This window comes from Mobula birostris, chromosome 8, assembly GCF_030028105.1.
Source record: "Mobula birostris isolate sMobBir1 chromosome 8, sMobBir1.hap1, whole genome shotgun sequence".
NCBI classification, from domain to species: domain Eukaryota; kingdom Metazoa; phylum Chordata; class Chondrichthyes; order Myliobatiformes; family Myliobatidae; genus Mobula; species Mobula birostris.
Genome location: NC_092377.1, coordinates 127,266,624 through 127,284,230, shown reverse-complemented (window position 1 = coordinate 127,284,230; position 17,607 = coordinate 127,266,624). Strand labels below are relative to the sequence as shown.

Sequence of the window (17,607 nt, the reverse complement as noted above, 5' to 3'; positions counted from 1 at the left end):
AAGTGGAGGAACCTCCACGCTATGCAAAAGTCAGTGCAGAGGAAGCGCCTCGCTGCGGGAGAGGAGGCGAGGAGGAAGCGCCGTGCTGAATCAGGGACGGCGAGGAGGGAGCTCCCGCTGCGGGTGCGCTGTGCTCCAGAGCGGCGGGGAAGAGTGACCGCCGCGCTGCGGGAGGAGCTGCATGGAGAGAGCGCCTTGCTGTGGAAGGGTCAATGTGGTGAAAAACACCGCACTGCGGGAGGGACGGCAAGGAGGGAGCGCCTCTCGAGGAGGGAGTGAAGCGTTGTGGTGTGGCGGTGTGGAGTGAGTGCCGCGTTGCGGGAGGGCCGGTGCACGGATCGCCGTGCGGCGTGAGGTCGATGGAGGGAGCGCCGCGCAGCAGGAGGAGATATGCGTAAAATGACAAAAGTTGAGAGAGACGGAGGGGAGGGGAGGAGAGAATGAAAGAAGGGCAGACGGACAGAGAGAGGAGGAGAGAGGAAAGGGAGTGATCGAGTTAGAGGGGAAGAGAGGATGGAGAGGAGGGGAGGGAGAGTGGAAAGGGAAGAGGGAGGAGACTTGGAGGGAGTGAGACGGAGATAAAGGTAGAGGGGGTGAAAGAGAGAGAGGTAAAGGGAACGAGACAAATTGAGGGAAAAGGATGCAGAGAAGTGGCGACGGAGAGAGAGATAAGAGAGGGGTAAAGACGGAGTGGGAAGGAGGAGATAAGAACACTCTCTTGAAATCAGCAACTGATCAGTTTATTGTTGAACAACACACATCAAAGACGAGAGGGAAGAGGAAGAGAGAATGAAAAAAGGGCAGACAGAGTGATCGAGTAAGAGGGAGAGAGGGAGGATGGAGAGTGTTACGTACCCCGTAACTGGGTTGCCAAACCAGCAGAAATGGAACTTTGGAGTCTGGATTACTGGAACTAATAAAGTTTTATTAAAGAAGTAAGTAATACAGTACACTAATCGTAAGGATATAAATGTAACAAGTTAGCAATGATAATACACACATGTACACAGAACTAGGGTAATAGGAATCAACCAAGCTCTATCGCAGTCTAGGGGTAAAATGATCAGTCTTAAGTGAAGCAGAGTTCAGTTCAGTTTAGTGCAGTTCGCAGTAATCGCTGTTGTCGTACCGTTGGAGAGAGAGAGAGGGAGAGATGCAATTTGGTTTCAGGCAGACGTTTTGATGTCTTCTAATCCCGCTGTAGTCACCGACTGTGACCCCTCCGTTCCGGATACGATCGTTCTTCGAAGGGTCTCGGCCTGAAACGTCGACTGTACCTCTTCCTAGAGATGCTGCCTAGCCTGCTGCATTCACCAGCAACTTTGATGTGTGTTGCTTGAATTTCCAGCATCTGCAGAATTCCTGTTGTTTGCGTTTTTAAGCTCCTCGTCTCGTTCCTGTGCCTGTATAAATTCCTTCCTCGCTAATGATAAGTCTACCTCAACTCCCTCACTTCCTTCCACTCCACTACGCTCCTTCTTCTCACTTTCTAACCCCTCCTGGTACAAGGCTGGTAAAAACGTCTCAGCTAAATCTACATTCGCTTCGGTAGCCTTTCTGGACATGCACCGAGTCACTGCGCAAACGGGATAAACCTGTGAGTCCATGGGCGGGTCCTCAGTCCTGGCAGGCTTGCTTGTCAGCTTTACCGCTGGGTACACATCTCCGCCTACAAGGTCATTACCGATTAAGACCTCCAAGTCTTCCAACGGTAATTCGGGCCTCACCCCTATCGTGACCGGTCCAGAGACCAAGTCGCTTTTTAGGTGTATCTGGTACAAAGGTACTGCTTCAGTCCCTTTCCCAATGCCTTTTATCACAATGACCTCCCCAGTCTCAGTCTCTGAACTAAAGTCTAACACCCTCCTTAAGATCAATGACTGACAAGCCCCAGTGTCTCTCCAGATCCGTACTGGAACTGGGTTTGACCCCTCCTTCACTGACACCAATCTGGCCGAAATAAACTTCTCCTGTCCTTCCTAAACTCTACCAGACCTCCTCTCCCCTAGCGGTTTGTTTGTCAGCTCAATACAGCCAGTCGGAGTCATCGTTTTTCCTTTCCCCTTCTCTTTCTTTGGGGCAAAACACCTGGACGCAAAGTGACCGGCTTTTCCACAATTATAGCATACAACCCCAAAAGACTTCCTACCAAACTTCTCCCGGTCTTCCTTATCCTTCTCACTAGTCCCCGGCTTACTTTCTGGCTTTTCTGGTGGACTTTTTCTGCCCTCTCGACTACCCTTCTGGTAGCTTTTACTCGGGGTAAACTTTGCTTTGTGTGTTAACGCGTACTCATCCGCTAACTTAGCAGTTGCGGCTAAAGTTTCTGCCTCTTTCTCATCTAAGATGAGGCCTCATACCTTCAGGGACTCAACCTTTAAATTGCTCAATCAGTATTAGCTGTAGTAGTCTGTCATAATCCCCATTGACCCCTTTCGAGGTGCACCAATGCTCACAATACATCTGCATCTCACTGGCAAACTCTAAATATGTGCAGCCCCACTGCTTCCTCGCATTCCGGAACCTTTGCCAGTATGCCTCCGGGACCAACTCGTAAATCCTGAGTATAGCCTCTTTCACCACATCATACCTCTGGGCATCTTCTGCGGACAATGCCGAGTAATCTTGCTGAGCCTTCCCCTTAAGTACGCTCTGAAGCAAAACAGCCCACTTATCCCTCGGCCAGTCCTGACTTGCAGCGACTTTTTCAAAATGTAGAAAGTAATGATCAACATCGGCTTCCTCAAATGGGGGAACCAACCTAACCTCCTGGGTCGCCTTGAACCCTCCACCTTGGTTCAGCATTTGGCCCCTCTCTAATGTCATCCTTAACTTCTCCAGCTCAAACTCCCTTTCCTTCTCTTTCTCTTCTCGTTCTAGCTGCTTTACTTGGAACTTGTGCTCGAGCCTTAATTTTTCCATCTGCAGCTGCACTGCTTCTCCACCAGGTTTGCTCATAGACACCGCCTCCAGCTCCCCGTGGGCAAACACATTTTAGATACATAATGCTCAACGATAGCTCTGTGCATCTCCACTCTCCTCATTGTCGGCGTCCCCTTAAAAAGATTCAACCATTTTGCAACAGTCGCCAATTCTGATTTCCTGGCATCCTCTAATGCCTCCAAGGTTAGCGCCTTTAGAAGTTCCTCAATCTCTATTTCTGCTGTTTGCCCTCTTTTTTTCGGGAATTTTAACCCAATCAATTTACCCAGTCCCAATTTTGGCGTTCAAAATCCCGGACGAGCCCCCACTTATGTTACATACCCCGTAACTGGGTTGCCAAACCAGCAGAAATGGAACGCTCATTGGAGTCTGCGATTACTAGGAACTAAAGTTTTATTAAAGAAATAAGTAATACAGTACAGTAATCGTAAGGATATAAATGTAACAGGTTAGCAATGATAATACACACCTATACACAGAACTAGGGTAATAGGAATCAACCAAGCTCTATCGCAGTCTAGGGGTAAAATGATCAGTCTTAAGTGAAGCAGAGTTCAGTTCAGATTAGTGCAGTTCGCAGTAATCGCTGTTGTCGTACCATTGGGGGGGGGGGGAGAGAAGAGAGAGATGCAATTTGGTTTCAGGTAGACCTTTTGATGTCTTCGCAGTTGGTTTTGGGCAGACCTTTTGATGTCTTCTAATCCTGCTGTGGTCACCGACTGTGACCCCTCCATTCCGGATACGATCGTTCTTCCGCAGTGAACCCGGCACCCAGGCAAGGGCGGACACACACCCCAGGTTCCCACCGATCATACCTTTACACCCTGTGAGCCTCTGGTCGGTTCCCGTGAACCGGTCCTCCAAACTCCCACATATTTGTGGGGGCGCACTGCTCTTTCCAGGGTCTCGTGGCGTGTGTCGTCCCTTAGCGAACCTGTTCCTTTTATCCCCCTGCTGGGGTATCACCTGTCCATCAAACTTCAAACAGTTCAGGTTCAAAGCAACCAGTCTGTCAATATCTGAATTTTGTTTCTTTCCCATTAATCCCTCTCTTCTCTCTTATTAGCATTTTGAATGTTCCTCCATTGTCTTTCTTATCTCTCTCATTAGCATCATCCGTCCGGTACCTCTGCTTGGCGTCACACATGACAAGAGAGTAAAGGAAGAGTGGAAAGGGAAGAGGTAAGGGGCTTGGAGGGACCGAGACGGAGATACAGGGAGAGAGGGGATGAAAGAGAAACGAGAAGTGGCGACGGAGAGAGAGATAAGAGAGGGATAAAGATGGAGTGGGAAGGAGGAGATAAAAGCACATACAAAAATACTCTTTTGAAATCAGCAACTGATCAGTTTATTGTTGACGAAGCCCAGGGCAGGGTTAAAGGTCGCAGGTCAAGATTTGATGCACAGGTGTGTATTGGACCCGCCCCTTCCCCCAAACGCGCCAGTACAATCACAATTGGGTCGGAAATCCCGGATTTTCTTTACGAAGTTATCTGTCGGGACTCAAACGTATGAGCTGTGGATACACGTAATGTTCTGCATAAACTCCAGGCGGAACAATGCAGCCGAGTTCCAGGGAATTTCTGCGCGGACCCTTCATATCCCGAGGATTCTGCCGGCCTACGGTGGGTTTGCAGCAGCTCCAGTTGGAGAGGAAGAAATGGGCGTCACTGAACATGTTGTTGCAGCGCGGCGCTCCCTCCTCACCGCCCTTCCCACAACGCAATGCTCCCTCCTCACCGCCCTTCCCACAACGCAATGCTCCCTCCTCACCACCCTTCCCACACTGTTCCCTCGTCACCACCCCTGTGGCAGGGCTCCCTCCGTGTCATCCCTCACACAGCACGCCCTCCTCACCCCCTCCCACAGCGCCCCCTCCTCCGCCCTTCCCACAACGCAATGCTCCCTCCTCATTCCCCTTCCCACACTCGTCACCACCCTAGTGACAGGGCTCCCTCCGCGTCATCCCCCCCCTCACTGCCCCTCCCACAGCGCTCCCCCTGGATCCCCCTCCCACAGTTCTCCTTAGCAACCCCGCAGAGACACATTCACGTTACCAGGGTGTTTGACAGGTTGAGCCTCCTTGCCTCAGACTGACGGCTGTGGAGAGAAGAGATGCAAGAATTGACAGATTCCCTCCGAGTTCCAACAGCAAACGGATCGAGTTTTCCAAAGCAACGCTCTCGGAGCAATTCTATTCTGACTCTCTGCGGCAGAAGGGAGGTCTCCTGCCCAAACCATCTGCTCTGGGTTTTAAAATGGCCAAACATTTGAATTCCGATTCCCAATCCCATTCCGACGCGTTGATCCATGGCCTCCTTTCGGGCCAAGATGAGGCCACCTCAGGGAGAAGAGTAACACCTTATATTTCGTCTGGGTACCTTCCAAGCTGATGGTATGAATATCGATTTCTCCTTACGGTAACCAAATGCCAGACCCTCACCTCCATTCCCTACTCCGCCCTCATTTCACCTGCCTATTACTTTACACTTCCCTTTCTCACATGGCCCACTCTTCTCTCCTATCAGATTCCTTTCTCTCCAGCCCTGGACCTTTCCCACCCACTCGGTTTCACCCATCACCTTCCAGCTCGTCTCTGTCCCCTCCCCTCACCATTTTATTCAGGCATCTTCTCCCTTCCTTCTCAGTCCTGAACAAGGGTCTCGGCCCGAAACGTTGACTGCTCATCTCCATAGATGCTGCCTGACCTGCTGAGTTCCTCCAGCTTTTTGTATCAGTTGCTTTGGATTCCCAGTGTCTGCAGAAGTTCTCGTTTCTGGGGTTTAGTCACTGCTCTGATACTGTTCTGTGTATATCTGTCCTGGTATCACTTCTCAAACTGCTGGAGGAACATAACAGGTCTGACCCAGAGATATGGAGATTGGAACTGTGCACGGTGCTCCCGGTGTGGGTCTGACCCAGGGATACGGAGACTGGAACTGTGCACGGTGCTCCCGGTGTGGGTCTGACCCAGGGATACGGAGACTGGAACTGTGCACGGTGCTCCCGATGTGGGTCTGACCCGGGGATACCGAGAGTGGAACTGTGCACGGTGCTCCGAGTGTGGGTTTGACCTAGGGACATGGAGACTGGAACTGTGCGAATCTGCTGTTTCTACTTGTCACGCTCTCGGAACATTGAACGAATTACGCGGCGTATCGCACCCACCTGCAATTAAAACGGCCGCTATGAACACGAGCACCATTTGGCTGACAGCGAGATGCCATCTCCAATTCGTATCTGAAATTCAGTGAACACTTCCGCGTCAGACGTGATCTCAGAACCCCAGGTACAGATCGCCACAGAACCCTGCAGCAAAATGGTACATCGCTCCCACCATCAGTACCAAGCCGTGATGGGATGCTTTCTATGGTGCTTTGATATAATTTGGCCAGGGTCAATGGGGACATTCCAAATTCCTCTCTTCTCCTGCACCAACCACCCCCACCTCCCGGACAGGCAGACGACACGTAAACTGAAAACACGTTCCACCAGGCTCAAGGGCAGCTTCTACCCCGCTGTTCTAAGACTATTGAAGTCCTCAGTACAATAAGATGGACTGGTGACCTCATAATCTACCTTGGTGTGGCCCTTCACCTTGCTGTCTGACCACACTGCACTGTAACACCTACTGTGCATTCTGCTTTCATTCATGTGCTTACTGTATCTGTGGAGTGAGTGGAACGGAATTGGTAGCGCGATGCCGAAACAACCTCTCTCTCAACATCAGTGAACCTAAAGAGCTGATCACTCCCGTTAGGAAGGTGAAGGAGAGCGAATGCGCTCTGGTCTACACTCGGTGACTGGCAGTGGAGAGAATCGGCAGCTTTAAATTCCGGGCCGTTAACAGAGATGCGATCGGAAGGAAGGCGGGCCAGTGGCTTTACTTTCTCTGGGTAGGTTAATGAGGTTCGGCTTGTCACCAGACACTCTAACAAACTTCCACAGATGTTCTGTTGAAAGTATCCCGATAAATCTGTAGAGAGTAGTGGACTCAGCGCAATATATCTCGGCACATCCCTCCCCACCACCGGTCGTATCGACAGGAGGCGCCGCTTCAACAAGGCAGTGTCCATCGACAAAGATCCCCAGAATCTGGGCCACGCCATCTTCTCTCAGCTCCCGCCGGGCGGGAGGTACAGAAGCCTGAACTTCCACATCTGTTACAAGGGGGCGTTGGGAGCGGACCCAAATGCAAGACACAGACACTGAAGTACTAGGAACAGGACAAGATTTATCAAGAAAGCAAGGGGATTCAGGAAGAAACGACGCTGGACATGGACACGGGCCCTGGACGAGACAAGGACACGGGACCTGGGCTAGCACTAAGACCAGTAAAGCGGGACCAGGACAAGGAACTTGGAACTAGGAGCCTGGGCTAGGACTCCGAGCCAGAAACTGAACAGGGACCCAGACCCTGGATCCAGGCGAAGACTCGGGACTTGGATCTTGGCAAAGACAGGACGTGGCGACAGGACCGAACGAAGTACTCGAGCACAAGATGAGGAGTCTCCAGCACTGGGCTGGGTGAGGCACCGGGACTAGATGAGGACACGAAGCTCAGATTTGGACAGGGCTAGAACATGGCACCTGGACTTGGTCTTGGAACACAGAGACTTGGACAAGGCTCTTGGACTCTGCTTGGTTAATCTCTTGGGTGCAGGGCCGGGACCCCTCCCTGGGACGCAGGGCTGTGATGACTGTCGAGGACACTTGCTGAGGTAAACTGCCGAGGGACTCCTGGACTGGACGAGAACACGGAGCCTTGACTTGGGCAGGACTGGAGCACGGCACCTGGAACCTGGAACACAGGAACACAGAACACAGAGCCGGGACCCTTCCTTAGGAACAGGACTTAGGGCCAGGGCTTTACACAGAGTTAGGCCCCTGCTTGGGAACAGGACCTAGGGCCAGGACTCTTCTTTGATACGGACACTAAACACAGGGACCCAAAGAGATAGTTCCAAACTCAATGATGGATAGTTCCTTATCTTGGCGTGGTAATGCTCCAGTCTCACTCCAGCGGTTGAACTTGACAGGGAAGCAGGCAAGGCTTCAGGCAGAAGGGGAAGGGAACTTTGGTTTGAGAGGTATCTATGTGCCAGCCCAAAACGAGAATCAGCTGCCTCAATCAAGGCACCCCAATGGAACAAGGGAAAACAGGAAAATCCGGAATAAGGAATCGACGGACCGGTCCGTGAACTGGAATGCAGACTTCACGGATCGGACAATGACAACATCACCAGGTTCAGGAACAGCTACTTCCCTTGAACCATTCGGTTCCTGAACCACCTGACACAACCCTAATCACTACCTCAGTACAACAACACTGATCACTTTGCACTACAGTGGAATTTATTTCATTCTAATTGTGTACTTTCTGGAAGTATTGTGTATAATTAATGCTTAATGTATGTTTCCTTCTGTATGCTGCTTAGCCGATGCTCTGTGTCTGTGATGCTGTTGTAAGTTTTTAATGGTACCTGTGTTCACATGGGCTTGTGTATCTGACAATAAACTCGGCTTTGACTTTGACTTTGAATTTGAACCTGAACCTATCTCTGACACTCCTGTCAAACAGAGAAATAAAAAGGTGTTATGGTTCAGTCCGTGAAGTCTGCGTTCAGGTTCATGGTCCGGTCCATTGACCCTTGTTCCAGGTTTTCCTGTTTACCCCGTTTCTGTTGAGCACTCTAATTGAGCCACATGATTCTATTTTGGGCAGACTCATAAATACCTCCAGAGACCAGGCCTTGGTTGCTGGATTGTTCCTGTCTGAATCCCTTCCCTTCCTTCTGCTGACTCACCTCGCCTGTGACCCTCACTTGTACCTCATCAGTCTCGCCTTGGAGCAACCCAGCGGCAGAATGCTAGTGCAGTCATCGAGATATGGATTTGGCTGTTCCATAGCCCGCTGAGGTTACTGGCTGCCTCGAGTCTTGGAGCCACCCTGGGCCAAGTTCCCTTCCTGTCCCTTGCCTCTGTCGGGTAAGCCAGGCCGATTGCCGTTACCCTGCGGCTGGTTCTGTCCCTTCCTGTCCTTTACCTCCATCGGGTAGAGTCCCGCGTCCTGCCACCGAGACCTGCGTCCTGCCCAGGAGTTGCCTCGAAGTACCCTTGCCCTGTCATGTCATTGTCTGGCCTCCAAGAAACCCAGCCTCAAGACCCCAGCCTGCAGCCCCAAGATTCTAGACCCCAGCCATGTCCCGTCCTGTAGTCATGTCGTGTCCATGCCTTGTTCTGGGGCCCGAGCCAAGATCCAGTTACTGGGTCCTTGTCCAGTCTCTGGCTCGGAGTCCAGGCTCCTAGTGCATAGTTCCTTGTCCGGGTTCTCTGTCTTGTCTATGTCATAGCCCAATTCCATGTTCTTGTCCCTGCTCCTTGACTGTATCCTATCATGCCCTTACTCTAGTCAAGTCCTGTTCCTCATACTTCAGTGAGTGTGTCTTGTATTTGGGTCCGTTCCCAATGCCCCAATTATGACAAAAGGCCTCACAGCCAATGACAGACTTCTACTGATGTGTATTCAAGACAAGTTGAGACACAGAGTGAAGCTCCCTCCATACCGTCCCATCACAAACCCTTGGGATCAAACACAAAGTGAAGCTCCCTTTACACATCCCATCACTCCTGGGGTCAAACACAAAGTGAAGCTCCCTCCTCACCATCCAATCGCACATTCCCAGGGTCAGATACAAAGTGAAGCTCCCTCTATACATTCCCATCATACGCTCTTGGGTATCAGACACGTGGTGAAGCTCCCTCCAGACTGTCCCATCACACACTCCCGGGGTCAGACACAGAGTGAAGCTTCCTCCACACTGTCCCATCACACACTCCTGGGATCAGAGATGGATTGACGTTCCCTCCACACTATCCCATCACACATTCCCGGGGTCAGACACAAAATGAAACTCCCTGCAACCCCATCCATCACACTCTCCCAGGAGTCAGGCACAGAGTGAAGCTCCCTCCACACTGTCCCATCACAGACTCCCAGGGCCAGGCTCAGGGACTAACACTATGAGGGATAGAGTACACTAGGTGATGGCTCTCAGACACCAATACATACCTTGTGTGGTTGTTTCAATAGGATCCAGCTCTGAGAGAAGACAGAACACAAGAGGTATCAGTACATATTTCCATTACCCGCATCCTCTCCCACTGGAAATTGTCCAGTGAGACTATGGGTGGAACTCAGAGATAAAAAGGGGAATCACATCCAGAGACAGTCAGTGGGAATAAAAGCAGGAAACATGTTAGTCAAAGCACTGAGTTGGGATGCCATCGGAGAGGGAGGCAGGAAGCTGACAGATCACTGAGAACTGTCACAGTTTTACCAGGAGGTGTGTAATTGGCTGGGTCCCACCCAGAGTATTGTGCACAACTTGGGTCCAGGTATTGGAGTGGGAATGGACTGGCATTGGGAATGGACCAGGAGAGATATACAGGACTCACCCCTGGAATTGGTGAGGTCCCACTCACAGTATTGGGCACAGTTTGAGTCCAGGTATTGGAGTGAGAACGGACTGGCATTGGGAATGGTCCAGGAAATATTCATAGAGCTCACTCCTGGGGCTGGTGGTGTGTCATCACCCCAGGTTTGGTCCATTTGGATCCAGGGGCAACCTTACTGAGATATCTCAGACCCTGAGGGGACAGGATACTGGAGATTTGGAGATGTTTCCCCAGAGAGAGGGTCTCAATCGAACGGACACAGGATTGCATGAGGGAGGAAGACATTGAACACTGAGGTGGGGGAGAGGGTGGGGACTTTTGACAGAAGGTGTTAATACCAGGAATTCTCTGCCCTGGAAGGTGGCAGAGAGATCACAGTAGAGGGAGTGTGGTGAATGTTTGTTAGGTCAGCATGTGTGGGATTGAGTGAGAGAGCAAACTGGGACAGGGCTGGGTCAGATAGGCGGTGGTGTGATAGCATAGAGCGGCCGAATGGCCAGCTTGTGTAGTCTTGTGACCTACATTCACACAGACACCAATACTCACCTTCCATGGCTGATCCAGAAGCTTCCATGTCTGAGAGAGGAATTGAAGAGGGGGCAGATTAGTATAATCTTTCCATTACTGGATCCACCTACCTTACACCCCTCCCCCACCCACAGTGAGGCACACTGACACACACACTGACAGACACAGATAAACACACGCAAACACACTGACAGACACAGACACAAACACACACACACACACACACTCACTGACAGACAGATATAGAAAAACACACACTGACACTCATAATCACACACGTATAGACACACTGGCACATAAACACACACACTAACACACTCACACATATACTGATACACAAAGATACACACACTCATTGACACACATACTAACACACACATACACTGACAATCATACACAAACACTGACACACTTACACTGACAGTTGTACACTAACACACACATACACTGACACACAAGCACACAAACACATTGACAGACATAAACACATACTGATACACACACATATACACAGACACCCATAAATACACACTGACACACACAAGGACACATTAACACACAGACATCAACACACATACTGAGACACTCTCACAGAAACACTCGCACACATTGACACACATACACTGATAAACACACACACTGGCCTTGCAGATACCTACATACACATTCACATGTCACAAACACACACTGACACCCAGATACACTGACACATAGGTACACACATTGACACAGACCGACACTGACACACAGAGACACAAACTCTGTTACAAACACATTGACACACACAAATGCACACATAGACACAAACGCACTGACACACAAACACACATTGACACACTCTCAGACACACACTGACATACACAAACATACCACACACTGACACACAAACACCCACATATACACTGACACGTACATACTCACATACAAACATACATAGACACATAAGCAGAAACAGATACAAATCCACTGACACACACAAACAGATGCAGATGAGGGGATAGGATAGTGTGGATTTGGAGATGTTTCCCCAGAGGGAGGGTCTCAATCGAACAGACACATGATCGCATGAGGGAGGAAGGCATTGAACAGTGAGGTGGGGGAGAGGGTGGGGACTTTTGATAGAAGGTGGGAATACCAGGAATTCTTTGCCCTGGAAGGTGGTAGACAGATCACTGGAGAGGGAGTGTGGTGAATGCTTGTTAGGTCAGCATGTGTGGGATTCAGTGAGAGAGCAAACTGGGACAGGGCTGGGTCAGATAGGCAGTGGTGTGATAGCATAGAGCGGCCGAATGGCCAGCTTGTGTAGTCTTGTGACCTACATTCACACAGACACCAATACGCACCTTCCATGGCTGATCCAGAAGCTTCCATGTCAGAGAGGAATTGAAGAGGGGGCAGATTAGTATAATCTTTCCATTACTGGATCCACCTACCTTACACCCCTCCCCCACCCACAGTGAGACACACTGACACACACACTGACAGACACAGACACAAACACACACACACACACTCACTGACAGACAGATATAGAAAAACACACACTGACACTCATAATCACACACATATAGACACACTGGCACATAAACACACACACTAACACACTCACACATATACTGATACACAAAGATACACACACTCATTGACACACATACTAACACACACATACACTGACAGTCATACACAAACACTGACACACTTACACTGACAGTTGTACACTAACACACACATACACTGACACACAAGCACACAAACACATTGACAGACATAAACACATACTGATACACACACATATACACAGACACCCATAAATACACACTGACACACACAAGGACACATTAACACACAGACATCAACACACATACTGAGACACTCTCACAGAAACACTCGCACACATTGACACACATACACTGATAAACACACACACTGGCCTTGCAGATACCTACATACACATTCACATGTCACAAACACACACTGACACCCAGATACACTGACACATAGGTACACACATTGACACAGACCGACACTGACACACACAGAGACACAAACTCTGTTACAAACACATTGACACACACAAATGCACACATAGACACAAACACACTGACACACAAACACACATTGACACTCTCAGACACACACTGACATACACAAACATACCACACACTGACACACAAACACCCACATATACACTGACACGTACATACTCACATACAAACATACATAGACACATAAGCAGAAACAGATACAAATCCACTGACACACACAAACAGATGCAGATGAGGGGATAGGATAGTGTGGATTTGGAGATGTTTCCCCAGAGGGAGGGTCTCAATCGAACAGACACATGATCGCATGAGGGAGGAAGGCATTGAACAGTGAGGTGGGGGAGAGGGTGGGGACTTTTGATAGAAGGTGGGAATACCAGGAATTCTTTGCCCTGGAAGGTGGTAGACAGATCACTGGAGAGGGAGTGTGGTGAATGCTTGTTAGGTCAGCATGTGGGATTGAGGGAGATAACAAATTGGGACAGGGCTGGGCCAGATAGGCTGTGGTGTGATAGGATAGAGGGGCCGAATGGCCAGCTTGTGCAGTCTTGTAACCTTACATTCACACAGGCACCAATACGCACCTTCCATGGCTGATCCAGAAGCTTCCATGTCTGAGAGAGGAAACGAAGAGGAGACAGATTAGTATAATTTTTCCATTACTGGAGCCACCTATTTTACACCCCTCCCCCACCCACAGTAACACACACTGATACACACACACACTGACAGACACAGATACAACCACACACACACTGACACATACTGACAGACAGACACCACACACACACCAACACATACAGACACACACACCCCAACACATACTGACAGACACAGATACAAAAACACAAACACACTGACACATACTTGCAGACACAGATACCACACACACAAAGGCATATACCGACACACACAAAAACACATACTGACAGACATAGAAAAACACACATACTGACACTCATACACACACAAAACACACACACACATGCTAACACACCACTCACAAACATTGACACTCATACATTCACACATATACTGATACACAAAGATACACACACTAATTGACACACATATGAACACACACACATACACTGACAGTCATACACAAACACTGACACACATAAACACACAGACAAGCACACACAATGACAGACATAAACACATACTGATTCACACACACTCAAACACACACATACATCCATAAATACACACTGACACATACACAAATATGCAAACACTCACAGACATTGACACCCGTACACATTGACACGCATACACTGATTAAACATACACAAGGACACACACACACATACACACATAGACACAAACACATTGTCACACTCAGACACACACAAGCATGCACACACATGCTGACACACACTCACACAAACACCCACGCATACACTCATACATTCACACACACACAAACATATATACAGACACACAAGCAGACACAGATACACATCCACGGACACACGCAAACATTCACACCCACAAACACACAGTGTATGGCACACATACACTGATAAATACATCTGGCACGCAGACTCTCTCACACACACACACTCTGACAGACACATTGGCACACAGTGAAACAAATACACACACTGACATACAGAGACAAACACTGAAACACACACACAGATACACAGACGCTGAAACAGACAAAAACTGACACGCACACACTGACACATACACACACACACAAAGACTAACACATACTTACACAGACAAGTAGAGATTGGCATAGGAAGATCCCAAAGTGTCATAGTCAACAAATTCTACATCCCAGTCATCTGTCAAGTCCCTCCAGTCCACATCGTCCCATTACACACCCATCAGATGCAAAGTGAAGATCCCATCACACCATCCTATCACTGAATGAAGCTCCCTTCACTCCGTCCCATCTAAAACCCTTGAGGTCAAACAGAAAGTGAAGCTCCCACTTCACCATCCCATTACACATTCCCAGGTCGCATACAAAGAGACGCTCCCTCCACACCGTCCCATCACACACTCCCGGGGTCAGACACAGTGTGAAGCTCCCTCCACACTGTCCCATCACACACTCCTGGGGTCAGACACAGACTGAAGCGCCCTCCACACCATCTGATCATATTCTCCCAGGGCCAAGCTTAGGGACAAACAGTATGAGTAATGGCACATAGACACCAATACATACTATGTGTGATTGTTTCAATAAATTCTGGCTCTGAGAGAAGACAGAACACAAGAGGTATCAGTACATATTTCCATTACCCGCGTCCTCTCCCACTGGAGATTGTCCAGTGAGACTGTATGGGTGGAACTCAGAGATAAGAAGGGGGAATCACATCCAGAGACAGTCAGTGGGAATAAAAGCAGGAAACATGTTAGTCAAAGCACTGAGTTGGGATGCCATCGGAGAGGGAGGCAGGAAGCTGACAGATCACTGAGAACTGTCACAGTTTTACCAGGAGGTGTGTAATTGGCTGGGTCCCACCCAGAGTATTGGGCACAGCTTGGGTCCAGGTATTGGAGTGGGAATGGACTGGCATTGGGAATGGACCAGGAGAGATATACAAGACTTACCCCTGGGGTTGGCGAGGTCCCACTCACAGTATTGGGCACAGTTTGAGTCCAGGTATTGGAGTGGGAATGGACTGGCATTGGGAATGGTCCAGGAAATATTCATAGAACTCACTCCTGGGGCTGGTGGTGTGTCAGTACCCCAAGTTTGGTCCGTTTGGATCCAAGGGCAACCTTACTGAGATATCTCAGACCTTGAGGGGACAGGATACTGGAGATTTGGAGATGTTTCCCCAGAGAGAGGGTCTCAATCGAGCGGACACAGGATCGTGTGAGGGAGGAAGGCATTGAACACTGAGGTGGGGGAGAGGGTGGGGACTTCTGACAGAAGGTGGGAATACCAGGAATTCTCTGCCCTGGAAGGTGGCAGACAGATCACAGGAGAGGGAGTGTGGTGAATGTTTGTTAGGTCGGCATGTGTGGGATTGAGGGAGGGAGCAAATTGGGACAGGGTTGGGCCAGATAGGCTGTGGTGTGATAGGATAGAGGGGCCGAATGGCCATCTTGTGACCATACATTCACACAGGCACCAATATGCACCTCCCATGTCTGTTCCAGAAGCTTCCATGTCTGAGAGAGGAATCAAAGAGGGGGCAGATTAGTATAATCTTTCCATTACTGGATCCACCCTCCTTACACCCCTCCCCCACCCACAGTGACACATACACACACACACACACACACTGATACAAACACACACACTGACACATACTCACACACACACTGATACAAACACACACACTGACACACACACACTGACACATACTGACAGACACATATACAAACACATGCAGACACTGACACACACATACTGACAGACACAAAAATACACACACATACTCACACACACATGCACATTCATGGACACACATACTTAGACACACACATGCAAACACACACATGCAGACACTGACACGCACATACTGACAGACACATACAAAAACATATACTTACATAGACACGGACGAACACTGATACATACTGACAGACACACATACACACACACAAACATGCAGACACAGACACCGACACAAATACAAAAACACACACAAACAGATACACAAACACAAGCATATACTGAAACAGACACATGCTGACACACATACACACTGATACACATACACTCACACACAAACACACAAACACTCACACAGAAACACACTCAAACACAGACAGATACTGACACACATATGCACACACTGACACACAGACACAAACACACATTCACCTACACACACTTACACACTCTCACACAGACACACATAAACTGAAACGTGCACACAGACACTCATACACACCCTCACACACACTCACACACAACGCACACTGACACACAGAGTGAAGTGATGATGGCGTAAACAGCAACTCCTCTGCTTGCATCTTCGGAAGCAGCTCTATTTCTATCTTTGATATCTTTTTTTCCTTTTCAAGGTTCTTTTGAAGACCCTGACCTGGGGTTACACCTCTGCCTTCGGGTCTTTGCGGGAATGGGACCCGCTCTCAGGGCCTCATGACTGGCTGCTTGATATCCCAAGGATATCGTGGAAGGTGAGAGTGCCAGATCTTCGTGGCTCTGGATACCGGCTGATTCTAGGCTGGTGCATCTGACTGAGGCATCGCGGGAGAACACGGAACATCGGGAGCAGCAGATTAGCTGCCGAGGTTTGTGTGTCCAGAGACCTGAGCCTTTCAGGCTGAATCTCTGGGCGCAGAACTCAGAAAAAACTGATGCAACAAACGTTTAACATTGTAAATAAGTGAGTTGTTATGTCTCCCCTTTCGCTGTGAAATGGAGACACCTCTTTTCCCTTATTAGGGAGAGAGAGAGAGAGAGAGTCTGTGGTATGTCAGCTTTCCAGGTGAACGAGTAGTCTTTGGGGTACTGCAAGTGTGTGTCTTTATGGATGCTTGGCCGTATGCTTGAGTGCTTGCTGGAGGACGCCGATGTTTTTTTGCCGGTGGGGGTGGGGGAAGCTTGTGTGTGTGTGTGTGTGTGTGTGTGTGTGTGTGTGTGTATATGTTTGCTGTTGATGCCTTGCTGCTGTTTGTGTGTGGGAATGGGTGG

The 17,607-nt window shown here is 49.3% G+C and overlaps 1 protein-coding gene across 21 annotated transcripts in view; it reads right to left on the bottom strand.

The window, feature by feature from the left end:
• Positions 1 to 17,607, bottom strand: part of LOC140201677 (uncharacterized) — a 314,354-nt gene that overhangs the window by 269,346 nt on the left and 27,401 nt on the right. For 4 of the 21 annotated variants that reach the window (XM_072266179.1, XM_072266186.1, XM_072266185.1 and 1 more), the window contains 6 exons: positions 16,083 to 16,112; positions 13,559 to 13,588; positions 12,273 to 12,293; positions 10,948 to 10,977; positions 10,016 to 10,045; positions 6,112 to 6,183 (listed from right to left, as the gene is read on the bottom strand). In XM_072266179.1, the coding sequence (XP_072122280.1) occupies positions 10,030 to 10,045; positions 10,948 to 10,977; positions 12,273 to 12,293; positions 13,559 to 13,588; positions 16,083 to 16,112 (127 nt within the window). In that variant the 3' untranslated portion in view covers positions 6,112 to 6,183; positions 10,016 to 10,029. Of the gene's footprint in view, positions 1 to 941; positions 4,584 to 5,000; positions 5,044 to 6,111; positions 6,184 to 10,015; positions 10,046 to 10,947; positions 10,978 to 12,272; positions 12,294 to 13,558; positions 13,589 to 15,151; positions 15,187 to 16,082; positions 16,113 to 17,607 lie in introns of those variants that run through there. The other 17 variants (XM_072266178.1, XM_072266183.1, XM_072266182.1 and 14 more) reach the window with 14 other exon arrangements.